Consider the following 21,352-nt stretch of genomic DNA (forward strand, 5'->3'; position numbering starts at 1 on the left):
AGTATTTCATTTTTTTTAGCCTTGTTTTTGAGACAGGATCTCTGCCTGTGGCAGTGCTGTTATCACAGCTCACCGCAGCCTGGAACTCTTAAGCCTGTCCACAGTTCACTTGTTTACACTGTGACACTGCTAAACATGATCATCAAACATTTAAAACCCACCAGAGAATTTAAAAAAGAGTCCCTAAAAGGAAGTCCTAGTGAAAGGACTTGAATTTAAAGGCATAATCTCTCCTAAGTAATTTCATGAATGTGCTGTGTTTTTGTGTTTGGTTTCCTAGAGAGCTACGTCTGTATTCAGAATATGAAGAATGCTTTCACAGAGAAATGCCCACACCAGGCCAGTCTAAGGGGCACGAATCTGGGATACGTGAAGCTGAGTTTAGTCACGTTTCTGTACATGGCACAGAACATTCTTGACTTTTTACCAGCAGTGCAGTGACACAAGACAACCACTAGTGGTCGCTGACGGCCCACGCCTTTGGCGCATGGTTTGCTCTCTGGGCTTTTGAGGCGTGCCTGCCAACGCATTGGGCCTGTGATGTGCACTTTTGCTCTAACTGAATAGCATTTTACTTTGAGTGAAGATTTTTAGGTGTAAATAGGGGAAGAATACGAGGCAGGAGGGCTGAGATCAAAAGTTTGAGACCAGCCTGGGCAACGTATGGAGGGCCATTTCTACAAACAAACACACACTAGCTGAGTGTGGTGGGTTACACCTGTAGTTCTAGTTATTTGGGAGGCTGAGGGAGGAAGACGGCCCGAGTCCAGCAGTTTGGGGTTACAGTGAACCGTGATTGTTGCACTGCACTCAAGCCTGGCTGACAGAGAGAAACCTGGTATAAAAAAAATCAACAAATAAATGCATAGAAGAATGGTTAACCAGACCTTTTCCTTTGTCCTGTACACGTCTGGACTTTAGGGCTTTGACTGGCCCTCTAAGCCCCCTTTTCAAATGTCTTTAATAAAAATTAAATAACGGAACTTGTGCTCAAGGTGTACAATACATGATTCTCTTCACATTCATCACGGTGGGAAGGATATCGGACCCAGGGTTGGGAGACCTGAGATACCGTCTCAGCGGCCCCTTCACAGGTCTAGTATACACTGAATTAGCGGTGCCTTTACTGATCTGCTCTACACTGCAGGCATGTGAAGAGATAGTGTGGCAGTTTCCATGAAAACCCTACTTAAGGAAGTGTCCGGAGGATCTGGAGACCCATTGTTGGTACTAGTCTAGGGTGACTGAATTTTGAGAGATTGACTCTCAACTAACTACAAGGGTACCTGGGACCCTGGGAGACCTGGAGCATCAGTTTATTAAGTTATGCTACATGGAAGTCAGATCTTACAAAGAGGGCTAGGAAGTGGCGTCACAGCCAAGAAATATGGACAGTGTTAGCAAAAGTCTCAGCCAAGACAGCTTGGGGGTGTCCCCACTGTACAGGCAGCCTTGCCAGCCGCCCTGCATCTTCAGAGCCTGTGGCCCAGTCCAGCTCCAGTCCCTGTGGGCTCCCCATCGTCCCATCACCTCTTGGCTCCCAGGTCTCTGCTTCCGTGGCTGGCTGACTTCCTCTGCGTGGACAAGCCCTTGCTTCACTTACGGCTAATTCATGCACACAGGTCTCTGCTTCTGTGACTGTCTGACTGCCTCTGCGTGGACAAGCCCTTGCTTCACTTACGGCTAATTCATGCACACAGGTCTCTGCTTCTGTGACTGTCTGACTTCCTCTGCGTGGACAAACCCTTGCTTCACTTACGGCTAATTCATGCACACAGGTCTCTGCTTCTGTGACTGTCTGACTTCCTCTGCGTGGACAAGCCCTTGCTTCACTTACGGCTAATTAATTCACACAGATCACACTGTTGCCAGCCTCCCTCAGGTGGCCTTTTGTACATCTAAGCTGGGATCAAATAGACAGTGAACTTATGAGATAATGGTAATAATAACCTACTTATTTAGATTTCATCTCTGTCAAAGGCACCCCTCAAGCCCATCTATGTGGCCCAGAACAAACACTGACAGTCACTGATTTCCATGGGACCTGCAGTGCCTGGCACTGTGCTGAGCACTCTGCACAGATAGTCTCACTCCGCCCTCCAGTCCCCAAGGAAGCTTTGAGGACTAGTCCACTTTGAGGATGAAGAATCTGAGAATCTCATTAAAGGACAAGGTGGAGATGAAATGTGAACCCAGGAGGTTCCACTCCCTGACAGCAGCCATAACTTGGGAGCTCTTCTTGCTGTTCAGTGCCTGAGTTCTGAAATCTGGCTTCACAAACACCTCTGTGAGTGTGACCCGCTGGTGATTCAGGCAATGTTGAATCCTGATTGTTTGAATATTCATGGTTAGAGTGTCAAATGTTAAGAGTCGTAAGTGCAGATTTCATAACTGCTCCTGCAATGAGTCCAAGTTGCTTGGGTTTTGAATTTTATGTTGTACTTAGTACAAAAGCTACTATTTTATAAGGAAACAGCTGAAAATATGCAGTCAATGGACCCTGGTGATGAAATGCCCCCCAAACACAATGGCTCACTCAAAATAGGAACATATTTTTATGAAATAGTTTCCATAGGTGGCACCTGTTAGCTCAGTGGGTAGGGTGCTGGCCACATACACTCAGGCTGGCAGGTTTGAACCCGGCCTGAGCCTGCTAAATAACAATGACAACTGCAACAGAAAAATAGCTGAGTTTTGTGGCAGGCGCCTGTAGTCCCAGCTACTTGGGAGGCTGAGGCAAGAGAATTGCTTAAGCCCAAGAGTTTGAGGTTGCTGTGAGCTGTGAGGCCATGGCACTACCAACGGCAACATAGTGAGACTCTGTCTCAAAAATAAAAAAATAGTTTCCATAAATCAAACTCATATGAATATAGGATGAAGATTTAAGATTGCAAAAGCATGAGCTCTGGGCAGTCCCGTTATCATAACAGTAGCTGGGTCTTTGTACACTTACTTTGTAGCAGACATTTCTTTATGCTATCTACCCACATTAACCCACAGGGTCACCAAGAAACCTATGAGGTAGACACCGTGTTTTAATCCTAGTTTTATAAATGAGGACAGGAGGCCAAGAAAGGTGAAGTAACTTGGTCCCACAGCTAATTAGTGGCAAAGCCTGAATTTGAACTCAGGCAGCTGCCCGTGTTCTTTTCTTATCACTGAGCCTCCCAAGTGGTAGGTGGCCTCTGTGCTGAACACTCTGGCTTGTCTCACTGAACCATTTGTTTGTACACTTGACTTTTTCAGATCTCAGGGAAATGTAACTATCTCCTCAAGGTCAGACTGCAACTGACACCCCAGCGTTAGGGGCGGCCTTGGGAAAGCTCAGTAGCTGCGATGCACACCTTAGATTTTAGAAGGCTGAGCAGGGAGTTTTTGAGTTTGCCGAAATCCTTTACACTCTTGAATCTCATGATGGGGGAGGAGGCAGGTCTCGGTGAATGGATAGAGGGACATGGTAAGATAAACCACGTGTTTCAAAGGGACCTAAAACTGCGTAATATAAATTCAGCCCAAGGAGGACGTCCCTATCTGCTAAACAGTTGCGGGTAACACCCGGTGACAGTGACGATGACGGCCACCCGAGAAAGCACCCACTGTGGCCAGGCAATTGTCTCAGTGGGATACGGATTTAACTTATTTACAATGACCCGGAGCCCTCAGAAATGGGACACACAAGCCCTTTGGGAATTTTCAGAGACTGGTCATCACAAGGCCTCGTTGTGACCAGGAAGGGTTCCCAGCCGAGCCTGGTGAGAGCACTGGCCCCCGTCCTGCCCCCGCCCCCGTGTGAGGCCCGTGCAGCGCTTCCCTGCACCCACCGCCTAACACGTGTGTCGACAGTTGTGCAAATTAAATGAGCCGAAAGCACGTCAAACCATTTGCGTGACACAAGCACAGATCGGTAGCCACGAGCTGCTGTCTTCGGCACCCTGTCACAGCCAGGCGCCTCTGGTGACTTTCCACCTCGGGAAAGCGCCTCTCCCTTCTCATCAGTGTGGCTGCGTCTCGCGTCCCCGGGCAGTTTCCAGTCCTACCGCCCTGGGCCGCAGGGCCTGAATCGGGAGCACCGGGAACGAACGAGAGGCCAGAAGCCGAGGAGGGACGAAGAGAAACGGAGACCCGGTCTTGCAGACCCCTTCTCTGCAGCAGAAGAGAAAATCTCTCGCCAACCTGCACCCGCGCGGCGTGCGCTCCCTGTGCGCTCTCGGAGTCCTGGACCGGGACCAAACCGCCCAGCGCGCACCCGCTGGTCCGGGCCTGCGGGCTGCCCCAGCCCCTCCGGTTAGTCCGTTCCCTCCCCGCCCCGCTCGGACCCCGCCCCGCGATTGGCCGCTCGACCCGGGGCCGTCGCTGATTGGCGCAGCTGGCGGGGGCTGCGAGGTTTAAAGAGGGGGCGGGGTGCTGCCCGGCAGCTCCGCTGCCTGCCGTGCGCCTGGTCCCGTCCGGTCCTAGCCGCGCGGCTGTCCCTATCCGGCCGTGCTCCCCAGCTGTCTCTGCTGTCCCGCCGTGCACCCGCCGCTGTCTCCCCGTGTGTCCCAGCTGTCTCCAAGAGGTCCTCCTCCGGTTGTCGCCTGCCAGCGGCTTGGGAGTCGGAGAGGTACCAGGGCAGGCGCTGTCCAGCCCGAGCCGGAGCACAGCTGTGAGGGTCGAGGCGCGGGGACGTCCTGGCGGCCACCATGGTGGCCACGTGCCTGCAGGTGGTGGGCTTCGTCACGAGCTTCGTGGGCTGGATTGGCATCATCGTGACCACGTCCACCAATGACTGGGTGGTGACCTGCGGCTACACCATCCCCACATGTCGCAAGATGGACGAGCTGGGCTCCAAGGGGCTGTGGGCTGACTGCGTCATGGCCACCGGGCTGTACCACTGCAAGCCCCTGGTGGACATCCTCATTCTGCCGGGTAAGGACCCCGACCTTCCAGAGGCTGCTCCTGAACCAGCGTCCTCTGGGTGAGGCGGCGTTGGTAGACACATTTAGGGGGGTTTGACGCGCCAGTCCCACCTCGCTGTAGAAGTAGGCAGCCCCAACTTAACCTCTGTCGCCATTGTGTTCTTGTTTGGAACTCTAAGTAATAGTGGTGACTTGGCCAGTGGTGACACCAGCGAGTCGCCCGGAGCGTTTAATTAACCGGGACTAGACAGGCAGTAGGGCGCGCGCAGAAGTTAACACTCTTGTCCCGCAGCGCCTCGAGTTCTGTAGGAAACCCTCAGAGCCGAGGAGAACGAGAAACGCGAACTTTTGAGGGTGTGCACAGCGCAGCCCATCGTCCGGTCCTGGTGGGACAGCCGCGGCGCCCTGGCCGGGTGAGCGCCCCGCCTAGCTCTGCCCATCCTCAGCAGAGCGAGTCCCTTCCGAGGGCATTTCTGGGCTGCGCAGGTTACCAGGTCGGTTCCGCACGTTGCAGGGCCGCGCTACCTTCCCCGCACCTCCCCCGCACCGCAGTTGTCTGCAGCCCCCTGACTGGGGTGGGAGGCAGCCGCAGACCGTGTGGGAGACGCAGCACCGCTCACCCTCCCCAGCTACGTCCAGACCCGAGCGGAGAACAGACAGGCCTTCTCCTTGCCGGCCGCCACGGGCCACATCTTCACTTGCTGTTCTGGGAAACATTCTAGGCGACAGAAATTAAACCATAAGCTAGTGGGGCAACCGGCGAAGTGGCGGCAGTCTCTGTCCTGCAGGAAGGCGGAGCCCGGCTCTGGCCCCTACAGGCCGCCTCTGTCTCCTGGCCGTGTGGGTTGCCGGCATTTAAGGGCACGTCTCCGTCGTTCAGGTGGGGAAGAACCCGCCCCTCTGAGCCTCCTCCCAGGAGAGTCTTCCCCTCACCAGGGACTCCCTGAATTGACCCTGACTCCCCAGTCCTCGCAGTTGGAGGCAATCCCCATGTTCCTGCTCGTTGCCCTGGCTCTCATTCCCACCAGGGCACATTTCATTGTTTGTGAGTCAAGGCGTGCCTCTACGCCTTACATCCCCTGAGCGCATAGGTGGGGTGCCCTCATCCCCACTGCGTCCTCACTAGCCTTAAATCCCTTGAGCACATAGATGGGGTGCCCTCATCCTCTTGGCCTCTGCTTCTGGGCCCAGCTTTGCCTCTGGCACATGGAGGTCACAGTGCTGCTCAGACTTGCCCTAGACCATCTTTTCTTCACTTTGGACTCTCAGAAGGACAGACTTGGGGACCCATCCTGGACCCAGTTTTGGTTAATGCTGGGTGGGAAGGCCTGAGTCAGAGGATCTGTGCTACATTATGGGACAAAGTACTTATCTCCTTGAACCCCAGTTGCCGTCTTTTAAAAAATTAAAATCAGGCTGGGCGCCTGCAGCTCAGCAGCTAGGGCGCTGGCCATATACATCGGGGCTGGTGGGTTTGAAACTGGCCTGGGCCTGCTAAACAACAATGACAACTACAACAAAAAAATAGCTGGGTGTTGTGGCAGGCGCCTGAAGTCCCAGCTACTTGGGAGGCTGAGGCAAGAGAATTGCTTAAGCCCAAGAGTTTGAGGTTGCTGTGAGCTGTGAGGCTATGGCACTCTACTAAGGGCAACATAGTGACTCTGTCTCAAAAAGTAAGAAAATTAAAATCAAACTAATCAAACTATCTATCTTTCATAATTATTTGAAGATTAAATAAGAAATGCTAAACTTTTTTTTTTGCAGTTTTTGGCCAGGGGCAGGTTTGAACCCACCACCTCTGGTATATGGAGCCAGAGCCCTACTCCTTTGAGCTGCAGGCACCATCCCAAGAAATGCTAAACTTTTTTGATGTAGAGTATGCTTCATAAGTGGTAGCCACAGTATTTTGTTTAAAGCTAGGCATGGTATTTGTAGGGGCCTTTAGCTGAAGCATAAAGCTACTCTCAGCTTCATTCCCCTGAAGTTAAGTTGACTGAGCATTCAGTGCCAAGTGGTTTGTTTTCAGAGAACAAAGACCATCTCTCAGCGGGGAGCACATTTTAGGGAGGGCCTGATCTTCCTACTCTCCCATCCCTCCTACTGTGGGTGGGGGCAGGAACAGGCGTCCTCCCTCTTATGGTTTGCAGGCATGGCCTTGGTACTGTGGCACGTGGACAGCAGTCTTGGCCACTAGCTGACGGCCTCTTTTTGTCAATGCTGGCTTTCCTAAGAGCTCCGAGGGCACAGGGCTGGGTCAGGCTGAGCTGTAGACTTCCTGTGGGTCCCCTGGGTTGGGGGGTCTTCAAGTTAGCAAGTCCTGGTTCATTGATCATCTTTGATTCTAAAGGAGCTGAGAAGGACAGTGGTTGAAGAGGGCCCTTGTGAAGTCTCAGTTCTGGCAAAAACATACCTTGCTAACAGGCAGAGTTGAGGTTAGGTCTTTGTCAGCAAGTTGGGGTCCTGGTGCATGAGGAAGAAGTTGGGGCTAATTTTTTGGCGTTGCCACTAATTCTATCTCACCCTGTGAGTTAAAGAGGGAGAGAAATAAATGCCACCTTTTTTTTTTCTAAGACAGGCAGAGTGAGAAACGGTTAATGAGAAACGGTATATTTAAAAGGGGCACAGTAAATTTCAATTCATGCAATTTTTCTAGTATCATGTCAGATTTATTCTACATAAGTCTTGCAAATCTTGAACCCTGCTTCTTCATAAAGTTGTTATGTGGTGTTTTACTTGCTGTGTAAAGTTCAGTTAGTTTTGCTCTACTCTTTATTATGCAATTTACTGTTCCCTCACTTGGAATTGTTCCCATGATCTGTCGAGGGCACTGTGTAAGTCTCTTGGGTACCAAGGCAGGTGTCTGCCCTCCAGGAGTCCCAGGGGGTGGAGAGATGCCTTCTAAGCATCTCCCCGTGGGTGAGGCAGGGATGGAGCCCAGTGGTCTTATGGGAGGCAGGATCCCCAAGAGGGGGTTAGCCTAGGTCAGGGCCACACACAATTTGTAGCCAAGGTGAATTAAAAGCACATAGGTACACCTGGAGATGAAACTGCTGCACTGACACAGACCGATTACGCCGATGACAACAGCTGACCTTTCTTAGAGTGTTTAGTATGGGCGCCATTTTAAACTTTGCATCAACTAACTGACTTAATCTCCACTGCAATCCTGTGATAGGCGGTAGGTGCTATCACCAGTTTTACTCTGTGAATGAGGGAAGTGGGACATAGCTGGGTAGCTTGCCCCCAGCCACACAGGCAGAACGTGTCAACAGCAGATTGGAACCAGCATGCCCATCTCAGGAAACATGGGAAGACTGGAGTTTCCATTTGAATGTTCACAAGGTGATAGAATAATGTAAATGGACTGTGGGCCCTTTCATTTAATGTAAATGGACTGTTGGTCAAGTGGTCTGAAGGAGGGATCCCCATTTGTTCTCTTCAGCCCTGTTTTTTCCTGCTGAGCTGCTGAGAAGTTGATGGTGCAGGGTGACCTTGGGCAGCATGTTCTAGGTCCTGACACGGGGCAAGAGGGAGGCGGGGGTGGTGCTGAGTTCCCACTAGGCAGGGCCGAGAGGACCCCTGGCTTATCCCACCCTGTCTGCTCTCTCGTTCCCAGGCTACGTGCAGGCATGCCGAGCCCTGATGATTGCCGCCTCGGTGCTCGGGCTGCCGGCCATTCTGCTGCTGCTGACGGTCCTGCCCTGCATCCGGATGGGCCATGAGCCCGGTGTGGCCAAGTACAGGCGAGCCCAGCTGGCTGGTGTCCTACTCATCCTGCTGGGTAAGATGACTTTCTGTGTGGCCCTCACCTGAGTGAACTAGTGATTCTCAAATTTCATGGGTGGTGAATCTTTATTGAGTTCAAGACAATATGAAAGGAGGCTGAGTGAGTTGATGGGGGAAAGATCCCGCAATCTGTACTCCTGAAATTTCTCAGGCAGTTCACAGAGGGCTCAATGAACGTGAAAATTAGTTAATACAAAGAAAAATATTTTAAGGGTAGGAAGTACCTAAGGGAAAGACCAGAAGGACCGGAGAGAGCCCCCTGGTGGCCCCCAGGCTTCACAGTGGAATTCCTTTTAGAACACCTGTGCCCAGGTCCCACAGAAATTTGATTGAATCAGAATTTTCTGTGGATCAGGCCAGGCAAAGACATTTTTTTAAAGCTCCCCAGGGGATGCCTATGTGTGGCTGAGATTGATACCCTCAGTTAATATGTGAAGAAAGAATAGAGGAAGAGGAGGGGAGAGCAAACTGAAGTGTTGAGGGTGGTTGACCAGCTGGGCGTTCCTCCTTGTACCCAGTAAGTGTGCCCCGAGCACCTGGGTCAGGCCCTGTGGTGGGTGCTGGGGACAGTGAGGGGATAGGCAGTCTCTGCTCTGAGTGTACATGTACATCTTGATGGAGCACGGCAGATGAGCATCTAACAGGTACTCGGGCTGTGCAAACACACAGGAAGGCATGGATCTTAGACGAATTTCCAATGAGTTTGCAGAGCAGAGAAACCCAGAGAGGAGCCTGTGACATGAAGAGGAGGTGGCCAGGTCATGACTGGAGGAGGGACAGTCCAGGACCAGCAAATGTCATATGCTGGTTACATCTGTACACAAAAGGGCTCAACTTAACAACCTCCGGGGGTCTTTCTAGCTCTGTCCTCTCTAGTGATTTCATTTCTCCCCATTGTTTTTCTTGGATGCTAATTCTATCAGCACATTCTAAAATAGAGGATATAAATTATAACAACAGTGGCTCTTTTTGCAAAGTACATATATAAGTGAGAAGGAGCTGATTTGGATATGGGTGAAATATAAAGTCACATTCTCCAGAGATAAGGAATTCCTATCCCCAAATTGGCACATCAGATCATGTCCTTGAGAGGCAAGTGGAAGGGGCCTGTGTAAGTTGATGCCATTTGGTGATGGTCACCTCCCACCTGCAGCGTTCTCCCACACAGAGATGAGGCGAGGGGATGTGAGAGGTAGAGAGACAGTTCCCAGGAATGCAGAGGGATTTGGAGGGGTCTGTGAAGCCAGGGAGACTTTTGGGGGAGGCCCATGTGTGTGCACGTGTGTGTGAACAGAAGTGAAAAGACCACTGTAATTTCCAGAGGAAAACCTGGGTGTGGAAATTTTGATTCCAGCCACAACAAATTGGCCTGACAGTGTCACACTTGGGACACAGAGCCAGTGTCCTGGGTGATACTTTCCAGTGGTCAGATCTTTGTATCCAATTCCCTTTTCAACAGGAAGGCCAAAGCTCCAAAAGTCCACTGGGTTTGCCCAATACAGGTGAAGCCCTTTCCATCCTAGACACTTGGCTGTTGTTAGTTACTTCCTCTCACTCTCTCAGAGCCCCCAGAGGCTCTCCTGGGCTCTGCTGTCAGCAGACCCCAGAGGATGGCCTGTTGTGTTAGACACTCGTCCTTCCATACGAGTGCCACAGAGTTTCCACAAGAAAGAGAACATATTAAACAAACCCAGTGGAAAATAGTGGCACAGAAATAAAGCAAGAAGACAAATTGGTTTTTAAAAAGAAACCCTAAAGATGACTGAATTGTTTAGTTGAATAACCAGAGCTATGAAAAAAAACCAAACCAAAGCAGGCATGGTGGCTCATGCCTATAATCCTGGCACTTAGGGAGGCAGGCTGGGCAGGGGGATTGGAGGAGGCCAGGAATTTGAGACCAGTCTGGGCAGTATAGGCAGTGAGACTTTCTCTAGTCAAAGTAAAAACATCCCTATGGTACTGCTACTAGGGAGGCCGAGGAGGGAAGATCACCTGAGTCTGGGAGTTCAAGAATTTGAGGCTACAGTGACCATGATTGTGACACTCCAGCTTGGGCAAGAAAGGCACATGTCTCTAAATCCAAAAAGCAACCAGAGGTTTGACATTTCCTGGCTGAATTAGCTTTTCTTTGTCTTTTAAGAGTGGGTTGGGGTCGGTGCTTCAAAGGAGTAGGGTGCTGACCCCATATGCCGGAGGTGGTGTGTTCAAGCCCCGCTCTGGCCAAAAAAAAAAAAAGAGTAGGTTGGTGCAGGCAGACAGAGACATGGATGAGGAAGCAGGGCTGGGCCGTTAGGGGTGAGGCCCACAGTCCCTGTTTGTCTAGAGTGTGACCCTGGGGGAACCCAGGCATCCTCCATCCGACACCCTCCTCCCTCCCCCGCAGGGAGGCTGCACCTTGCTGGATGCTCACATCTGGATTGGATGAGGGCCCTCATGGCCTGTGCTCAGCCTTACATTTCCATTGGCTGCCTCCTCTTTGCCCTCATCTGCATTTATTTGTCTGGGGGTCTCTGCTGGCTTTTGGGCTGGATGCTGTCTTGACTGGAGTGAGTGAGCTCTGGAAATGTGAAGCCTCTTGTCTCACGATGCATGGCACCTGTGGTCTCATCTAGGCTCTCCCACCACGGTGCCCTGAGTGCCTGTTCTTCCCGGTTGGCAGGGAGTGGGAGGGACAGAGATAGACAGTGAGGGCCCCTTTGTGTTTCTCTGCACTGGTTTGTGCCACTGGAGCAGCCAGTGTGGGCCCGTGCTGGGTCCCAAGGTCGCTGACCAAAGGGGACAAGGCGCGGCTGGGGCCTGGGGACCGGACAGTGTCGCAGCATGTCTTGGCATGGAAACTGTGAACACAATTATTAACCTCAGTTTTTCCTGATTCTGAAAATCTATAATTATTATTGTGAAAGCTTAAAAAAGTTGTCTGTTATCCAACACCCATATCTTCTCGTGGTCTAGGGTGGATTGTGAGTTTGGCTCCTGCCGGGGAAGGAGTGGGAGTCTGCTGCTCCAATCCAGTGGGTCTGGGGCTCAGTAGCTCTGTCTGTGGCTTTTCAAGGGTCCTGCCAGAGCAGGAGGTGCCTGTGCCCTGAGTTGTTCTGTCTTATCAGTTGGAGTCAGACCCAGTTGTTGTGATCTGGACTTGACTGCTTTGTAGCTGTGTGCACTGGGGCAGCTCCTTGATGTCTCTGACCCTTTCTACAAATGGGAGGGGTGGAGGCTGCTTGTCAGGTGAGACCACTGAGCCCACATAAGAAGGTCCTCAGCACGGCGTCTGGCACAGAGTTAGTGCTCAGTCAGTGGTTGCTATTATCAGTACTGTCCTCAGATAGAGGAAATGAGGCCTGACCCCGAGGGCAGTGGACATTTCTCTAACCACGTCTGACGTCTGCAGGTCATCCTCACAGGTGGAGCTGGTAGGGAAAGACAACAACCTTTTTTTGGGAATACCACCTTTTATCCTGACTTAATGGAAACATTTCCCTTGTTTACTTTATAGAAACCAGAGTGTGGGGGTTGGTAGGGTTTTTGCTTATTCCAATATGAAAGGCCAGCATTATGCTACCTTGGAAAACCTGGAATTGTAGTTTTGCTTCAGTCTGATTCTCACCTTGCCATCAGTGAGAAGTCGCCTTGCCTGGGTGTTTTTAGGGATGTGGTGCATGGAAGAAAGGATATGCACTTCCTGAGTGGAACCCTTTCATCTTTTCTTCTTTCTTTTACAAAGTCTGGCCCCAGGAACTACATTTGTGGTAGAAAGAGTCATTTTAACTTGGAACTTTGAGGTTAATAGTGAAATTGCAGAAAGGGCAGGTCATATTGAGCTTGTCATGCACACAGAATCAGACGCCCCACAGACTCACATGCCTCCCCGTGGGACACTGCAATCCCAGGGCTTTCAGAGAACGGTTCGAAAAATCTTCCTCTGTACTCATTAGCTTTTTACAAACAAGTCTTTAATCTAAATAAAACTGCATATAGGCAGTGGAAAGGGTGTGGCATGCTAGTGTGATTGCGGCTACAAAGGACTAAATCCGTGACATTGGAGGCGCTGAATGCTTCCTGAGTTCCTCCTGTCTCTAAATTCCATGATTAAAACAATTAACAGATAACCATGAGGCTGCCCTTTTAAAAAGACTACAGAGAAAAAGGATGCATGGAACAGAAAAGGAAAAAAATGCTGAACTCAGGCCAGGAAAAAAACGCACTCAGATATTCCATTGATTTGATTATATCCATGTTTTCTTTTCTTTTTTTTTAGACAGAGTCTCACTATTTTGCCCTGGGTAGAGTGCTGTGGTGTCACAGCTCAAAGCAACCTCAAAACTCTTCGGCTTAAGCAATTCTCTTGCCTCAGCCTCCTGAGTAGCTGGGACTACAGGCGCCTGCCACGCCTGGCTATTTTTTTGTTGTAGTTGTCATTGTTGTTTGGCAGGCCTGGGCTGGGCTCGAACCCATCAGCCTGGGTGTATGTGGCCGGTGCCCTAACACTGAGCTATGGGCACCCAGCCATATATCCATGTTTTCTTAAGTCAACATTTTAGAAAATGACAAATTAAAAAAAAAGAAAAGCTAAAATTTTTTTAGCTTTAAAAGATAGAAAACAGCAAATAAACATGTCCAACAATTCGTTGGAAATCTTATTACCTGTTGCCTTAACTGGCTTTCTTGTGGAAAGCTAAGGCTAATTGAGACTTAGGTTCTATGTTACAATAGTATTGATTGCAGAAGGCAATGTTCAATGTATTGTAGAATGTTAGATGAAGGAGGTCTTTAAAAACATTTTAATTGTGGAAAATTTCAAACTTACACAAAATTAAGCAGAATGGTGTAATAACCTCCCACCCCCAAACGAGACTCCTTCTCTGCAATGAGCCTCTTAATGGATTTCGTCTTTCCCTGTCTCCATTTCTTCTAGTCTCTGGATTATTTTGAAGCAAATCTCAATTTTGCTTTGTACTAGAAATGATGTTTTTAAAAGCCCTTTCAGTAGAAGGTGACAAAGCTGAAAAGAGAGGTGGTCACTGGAGAAAGAAGAAGTGTGGGTGTCTGGTGATGATCTGGCCTTTGTTTTTGTCTGTCTGTCTCTCAGTAGTTACCTCCAAAGTCAAACACACTTATATCAATTTTAACTTCCTCACGCTTATTTAATTCTTTGTATTACTATATGTCATTTAACCTCTAAAGAGATTAAAAACTACACCATTACATTACTCTAAAATTGCATTCTGGGCCAGGTGCAGTGGTTCACACCTGTAATCCCAGCACTTTGGGGGGCCAAGGCAGGAGGATCATTTGAGCTCAGGAGTTCAAGACTACTAACTTGGGCAATATAGAAGACCCTGTCTCTGCAAAAAAAAGAAAAGCCAGGCGTGGTGGTACATGCCCATGGTCCCAGCTATTCAAGAGGCTGAGGTGGGTGGATCACTTGAGCCCAGGAGTTAAAGGCTGCAGTGAGCTATGATCACACTACTGCACTATAGCCTGGGCAACACAGCTAGACCCCTGTTTTTTTAAAAAAGAAAATAAAATAGATTAAAATAAAACAGCCTTCCCAAACATTTTCTGTGTTTGGTCACATCAAGATCATTGTTAAATTTTATCAAGGGCGTATCTTACCAATTAAAGGACACGTTGTATTAAATTATTTGACATTTGGTTTCAAAAGAGGCAAACAGTTTAATTCTTTGAAGAGCGAGGAATTCTACTTAGAAGAGGAACGAGTCTGGTGAATCTGTGTCTCCTCAGTGAATTTTCCTTCTTCCTTTCCCCTTCTCTTCCTCCTCCTCCTTTTTACCTAAGAATATCCCCAATTTTTATTTTCTATTTCCCAACGATAAGTGGTAGATCTTCCCCCTCTCCCTTGTGCAGTAGCACATTCTGCATTTTCTGAAACCAAGAGGAGAAAGAGATTGAAAAATCTGAGTTCTAAATTATGTTGCTCTGTTTTTAGAGACTTAATTTAAAAATAAATTCTGGTGATGTACATTCAGCTTTTCACTCGCTTGTCCCTCTAAACAAGAAAACAACCCTGAATTCCCTTTATATCTTTTTAATTTTCTTTACCTTAAGGTAACTGATTTTTCAGAAAAACATTTTATCTATTTTTCCTAAATAACTAAGATAACCATTCAAAACTCTTTTTTGGTGGGGGGGAGGTCCTGCAATGAAAATAAATCTAGCAGCTTTCTGTCTTTAAGAAAGCAAAAAGTGTTTGCCAGTTCTATTACTGCTTCACATTTTTAAAGTAATGATTTGACTTGCATTTTTAACTTTATTGGTCAAAACATATCCTTTCCTGCCTCCAAACCACTGCTGAACTTGAGTAAATTCTCCTTTTTTAGTTTCTAACGTTTTTTGTTTTGAGTTCAATCAAGGGTCACTGTCCAGTGAGCCTCTCATTTCCTCTCGTGCTGTGTGGCAGGCTGTCATTTTTCAGTGGTTTTGATGTGGTTCATTTCTGAGAGCCACAGGAATTCCACCCAGGGATCGTTTGTGTACCGGGGAAGTAAAGAGCCTCCTGGTGCTCATTTGGCTGGTTTTGCATGAATTAAAAAGAAGGAAATCTCTACTAAGGTCAATGATGAGCTTGTGACTTTCGATGTGTGCAAGTCCCAGTAAGGTTTTATAATTCTGGAAGTCAGCTTTTTTTTTTTTTTGAGACAGAGTCTTACTCAGTTGCCCTGGGGTAGAGAGCCGTGATGTCTTAGGTCACAGCAACCTCAAACTCTTGGGCTCAAGAGATCCTCTTGCCTCAGTCTCCTGAGTAGCTGGGACTACATTGTGACCATCACAATGTGTGGCTATTTTTTTTCTCTTTTTAGGAGAGATGGTCTCACTCTTGCTCAGGCTGGTCTCAAACTTATAAGTTCAAGCAATCTACCCACCTTGGCCTCCCAGAGTGCTGGGATTCCAGGCGTGAGCCACCGCACCAGACCTGGAAGTATGAAGTGGGAAACAGAATGGAAATGCGACTTCCTCTTATCCGTCCTTCCTTCCATCCATCCACCCATTCTCTCATCTAGCGTAGCAAATTCATTAGATAAATGTCTAGACATTTCCCTCTCCTCCCCCTTTTTCTAATTAATTATCTTAGAATGAAATCTAACAAATCCTTAAAACATTCAAAACCAAGCTTGATGGTAACTTTTGGGATATTGAGCCTGAGTCTTCCCCTTTGTGGAGATCACTTTGTTTTATTATTTGCTGAGGAAAGGGGAAATAATTAAATGAATTTAGAGGCAGTTTCTTGTCTTATCCTATAAAATCTAAACCAAATCTGAAAGTTAAGTTAGATTTGCTTAAGACATATGGAAATGCTTTCGTGTGTGTGTGTGTGTGTGTGTGTATATGTGTAAATAGAAAGTAATTGAAAATATAAAACAATTTGAACCATGAGCTGTTTTGAAACCAGTTAATTGTTTTTAGGAAAAATTGGTGGGATTGAGCTGCAGCTACACCATTGCTTGGCAGTTAATATCTTTTCCTACAGAATTCAGCTTCTCACTCCCTTCCTTTTTCCTGTAAACAAGCCTGGGCTTAGAAGCCCTTGCTGGGGTCTTGTCTTTTACCCATAGGAGAACAGATACCCACTTTGTGGGTATAAAGCTGTGTAGCCAGAGTGTGTCTTGCTGTGGGGAATCTTTGGAGAGGATGTCTGTCCTGACAGAGGGGTTTGCCTTTCTCTGTGCCCTGCTGAAAGATGATTCTCCCAATCGCCAGAGGAAAAGAAAGACAGAGACTTTCCCCTATATCTGAGGTCTTCAAAGCCAGGGTTAGAAAGGGAAGACTCATACAAATACTGGTTTTCTTGAACATTCTATTCACAGAGGGAAAATCCATCTTTTCATGGCATCTCATATGAAAATATTACAGAAGCTGGTATGCTTGTGTGGACTTCTTTAAGAAAAAGAACCCATCAGTATATAGATAGATTTTAGCTTCTTAGATAATCTTTACACAATTAGTGGAGTGAATTTGGGCTGTTAGGAAGCCAGCCTGGGTAATTCAAATCCCCCAAATCCACTCTCCTTCTGACGGCCACTTGGGACCTAGTCATTGTTCAGGATAGGCCCACATCTATTTAGGTGTGTTGATACCCAGGGTTTCGGGGGGTGGGCTTAGTCTGGTGTCATCAAAAAACTATGTTATGAGCTACACAAATGCAATAAATTGTTTAAAATCTCTTTCAAAATGGGCAAGGCAAAACTGTTTTTCCATTTAGAACTAATGTACAAGGCTGTTAGATTTGAGTGTTTGTATTAAAGAAGAAAATATTTCTTCCCTTGTGGACACAGACTTTCAAGCTAGAAAGTCACTCAGCTTGAGTAGAAATCAGGAGAAAGTTGCCGTTGAAAGTGACAAGGGAACCCCTGGCATCAAACAGCAGCCGGGCAGTGCAGTGCCTTGTTCTGAATGCATTGATGGCTTTTATGGTTAACAAATGGAAACGTCATTATTTTTATAATTACTTTCATGTCTGCCAGCCTGAACTTACAGGAAGTTATGGAGTCCTCTGTCTGAGGCTGTGCTGCCCACTGCAGGGGGTGGGAGGCCATTCCCCTGCAAATGGAGACTCTGTCCTTCATCTCTGCAGCCTCAGGACCCCTGCCTGATGGCCCCTGACTACTCTGGCTGGCCATGCTGGTCTGAGGTTTAAAGACATTTCTTAAGTCTTTATATGCTGTTGGCTGCCTTGATTTGTTACTTTGCTTATAAAGAGTTGAAGAACTAAATGATATAAAAGCTATTCCTTACTGTACCCTGTAAAATCTAAACCAGAACTGAAGGTTAGACTGATGGGTACAAGACTGTAAATAAAGTTCTACTATTTTGACCCCTCACAACAAATGTCATCAACATACCACCCTTGAACCGGTGAATTCCTTACCCAGTGGGATTCTGGGGTTGTGAAAAGCCTGATGCAAACTCAGACCCTTGTCTGATAGTCTGCCCACTCCTAGTCACGCCAGCAGGAGAAATGTCACAGTTTCTCCAGGTCTTTGCCGTGTGAATTTACCGCACTGCAAACATAAAGAGTGTAATGTTGAGGCAGGCACCCCTGCTCCTCCCTCTGAGTTGCTCGGGTCACCCAGGTCACGTTCAGTCAGGGTGTTAAACGCACACCAGGGGCCAGCGACACGCTGAATGAGTTTACACAGACAGGGCACTTGGCTGCCAGGAACTCAGAGCTGCAAATGAGAAGAGTAAAGAGAACTGTAATAGAACTAGGTAAGTATATCTATAGAGTTATGAGTATAAACGTGAATTCACGATATACGAGTAAACGCAAATAAATGTGTTGGACTTAAGTCACTTATTGAGCGGCCGCCGCCCGGGGGCGCGCGGGGGCCGCGCGGTCACCTGCTCGTGTCTCCGCAGCTCTCTGCGCCATCGTGGCCACCATCTGGTTCCCCGTGTGCGCGCACCGCGAGACCACCATCGTGAGCTTCGGCTACTCCCTGTACGCGGGCTGGATCGGCGCGGTACTGTGCCTGGTGGGCGGCTGCGTAATCGTCTGCTGCGCCGGAGACGCCCAGTCGTTCGGAGAAAACCGCTTCTACTATTCCTCGGGCTCCAGCTCCCCGACTCACGCCAAGAGCGCGCACGTGTAAGAGGCGCCGGCCGGGAGGCGCTGCAGGTGCGGCCAGGGCTGGGCCGCAGCCACCGCGGCGAGAAGCCCGCTCCTCTGCCGGGCTCCGAAGCCAAAGGTCTAGAAAAGCGTCCTGGCGGGCGTTTGTAGTCGTAGCCCCTCCCCCGTCTCTAGCTCCATAATGCCTCACTTGCTTCTCATGGCATTGCCCACTATTAGCTTTTTTTCTGGGCATTCCTTTGTTGTTTATTAAAAATACATGTGTATATATTTTGTTTCTCTCTGAATCTTAATGCCTTGCAGACATTGCTGGGTTGGGTGGGGGTGGGGCAGAGAAATAAAGACACTTTTGACACTGTCACGGATGACAGCGACCCTCTGTCTCCCCCTCTGCAGTTCCAAGGTCATTTACCTACAAGTGATAAGAACCCAGAATTGGGGACACAGGGTGTGGGGAGGGGGGAGGAATCGTGGAACTTTCTCTCCGAGGGAAAGTTTCCCTTTTTAAAGTTGAGGGCAAAGGGTGGGGATATTTTTTAGTTTGTGATTTTACATTTATCTGTACATACTTTTTCAAGATTGATCATTTTTATAACCATGGTTTTCCTGAAATTCTCGATTCGTCAGTATGAAGGAAATGAACCAAGCAGACCCCAGTTATGCAATAAATAACAGTGCAAGGGAATATAACCCTAACAGACAGTCCTCAGAACACTTCTGATTTTAAGATCTGTGTGATACACTTTTTAATCCTACATTTTCCTATGCTTCAATTTACATTTTTAAAGCTTTCCCCCTTTCTCTCTCTCTTTCCCTTCTGACATCCATCTGGGGGTGATGTTGTTTAACTTTAATTGTACTGTTGAATTTGGCTTTACGGGTGTAAACTGATGATGTATCAGTATCTGAGACCCCTAATTCTCCAAACACGATGGTGCATTTTGTTCTTTAAGTGGAATTTGTGCAATAAAATAACAGACTGTCTGCAAAACTGGCCTCAACCTTCTGTTGTATCCAGAGGTATCATTAGTGATTAAAAAAAAAAATCTCATTCATCTCTCCTAGTAATTTATGGAGAACCTGATCAAGAACTCATCATCTCACTTTGTCGTGAATAATTGAAAAGTTATATTTTATTCATGGCATCACGGCGATAATGTGTGGTCATAAAACATAACCCAGACTCTCCGGTTTCCTGTGGAGTGACTCTGTGGCCTCATTAATTCAGAGACCAATGGGCAGCAATCTGAACCCAAGTTCTAAGAATATGCAGTTGAACTCTTTTATCTACTTTGAACACTTAATAAAGGAATTGGGTAAATATAAAGGAAGAATTAAACATTTAATGGGATCTTTAAGTAATAATATCTTAACAGATTTTGTTCAGACATATACATGTAGATGTTGGGAATTTTAAACATGAGCTGATTTTTATTTACTTTCTATTCCAAAAACTCCATCAAGTTATGGGAAGGGCAGGGCACGGTGGCTCACACCTCTAATCCCAGCACTCTGGGAGGCTGAGGCAGAAGGATCTCTTGAGCTCAGGAGTTCAAAACCAGCCTGAGCAAGAGACCCTGTCTCTACTAAAAATGAAAAAACTAGCCAGGCATGGTGGTGCAGCTACTTGGGAGGCTGAGGCAGGAGGATCATTTGAGCCCAAGAGTTTGAAGTTGCTGTGAACTATGATGATGCCACTGCACTCCAGCCTGGGAGGTAGAGTGAGACTTGTCCCTTTGTCTCTCCCTCTCTCACACATATACACACAGCAATGGGCTTGGTCTAAGAAAACAGATTACACTCCATTTTGGCAGACTTTCCCCTAATGCAATGCTAATTTCATTAGCTGATGGTATAATAATTGGTAAACATTTCCTTTCTGGAAATACCCATTCGGGCTGGTCATTTTGCAAAAATGTGAGTACATTAGATTATAACCTGGTGGAAACTATTTCTAAATTACTTATACAGAAAAGACTATATTGACTGAAATATTTGCTAAGCGATAATGTAGTTTTCCTAGGGATATAAGTCATGTGGCTATATTGCAGGACCCTTCCTCCGTCATTAACTTGTCAGGGCATGATGATGGTGAACACTGGAAGGACAGGACAAGGGTGGCTGCAGTCCCCCATGCCTCTCCTCACAACCTCAGCGTGACCCAGAAGCACCTTCAGGCAGTTCTCTCCTCCATGGACACCTGCTCACCTGGCCCTCTCGTGCTGGGCTGTGCTGTGGGAGCCTACTCTGCCGTGCAATGTGAGGAGGGAGACGCCCAAATCTTTCCCAGCTGACTGTTCCTGACAATTAGGGAATCTCATTTTTGTAGACTGTAACTCTGGTGTTGCGAGGTTATCAGTTTGAGCGAGGAGGGTAGAAATTCCTCCAACACAGCTCTGACAGTGGGAACATAAAGTGAGCCACATATGCAACTTAACATGTTCTAGCAGCCATGTTAAAACAGCTAAAAGGAAATGAGTGACATTAGTTTTAACATATTTTACTTGATTTAGTACATCCCAAATATTACCTTCCCACATGTAGTCAATTGGCAGAATATCTCATGTCCTTCTTTTTGTATTACGTCTTTGGATTCCAGTGTGTGTTGACACAACACATCTCCATTTGCACTAAGTATTTCAAGAGCTCGATGGCTGCATGCGGCTAGAGGCCTTGGATTGGAGGCACAGCTGCGGGACGTTAGGGTCTCTTTGGGGCGTGGCAAGTACAACTTACTAAACAGTTATAGTGAGTCTCCCCCAGGAGAAGACAGGAACCACCAGCCATGTGTGAAGTGGCACATCTCTGTGTCAAGAATGTCACACATTTACTCTTCTTCACAGCCTCATTTCATAGATGAGAAAAATAAGATGCGGAGAATTTAGGCTGTTTGTCCAGGTCATATAGCCACTATTGACTCCACTATGTAGAACTAAAGGGGATTTAAGTCTCTGTAAGTCCCAAGCCTTCATGTTCCAATTTAAGAACCACTACAGTAGACTCAGGTAAACCGGAGATTCACTCTCTTCACCCTCTGGAGTCCAACTCAGCAGATTCAAGTTGAGGGTCAAGATTTTAAGTTTTT

At 47.7% G+C, this 21,352-nt stretch overlaps 1 protein-coding gene across 1 annotated transcript; it reads left to right on the forward strand.

Annotated features, from left to right (window-relative positions):
- Positions 1–4,449: 4,449 nt before the first annotated feature.
- CLDN11 (claudin 11) lies at positions 4,450–18,715 on the forward strand. The gene is made up of 3 exons (XM_003794659.3): positions 4,450–4,905; positions 8,512–8,676; positions 18,057–18,715. The coding sequence occupies exons 1-3, from the start codon at positions 4,680–4,682 to the stop codon at positions 18,287–18,289; spliced, it is 624 nt and encodes a 207-aa protein (XP_003794707.1). The 5' UTR covers positions 4,450–4,679; the 3' UTR covers positions 18,290–18,715.
- The last annotated feature ends 2,637 nt before the right edge of the window (positions 18,716–21,352 follow it).

Source organism: Otolemur garnettii, unplaced genomic scaffold (genome assembly GCF_000181295.1).
Source record: "Otolemur garnettii isolate 467f Iridium unplaced genomic scaffold, OtoGar3 scaffold00084, whole genome shotgun sequence".
NCBI lineage: Eukaryota > Metazoa > Chordata > Mammalia > Primates > Galagidae > Otolemur > Otolemur garnettii.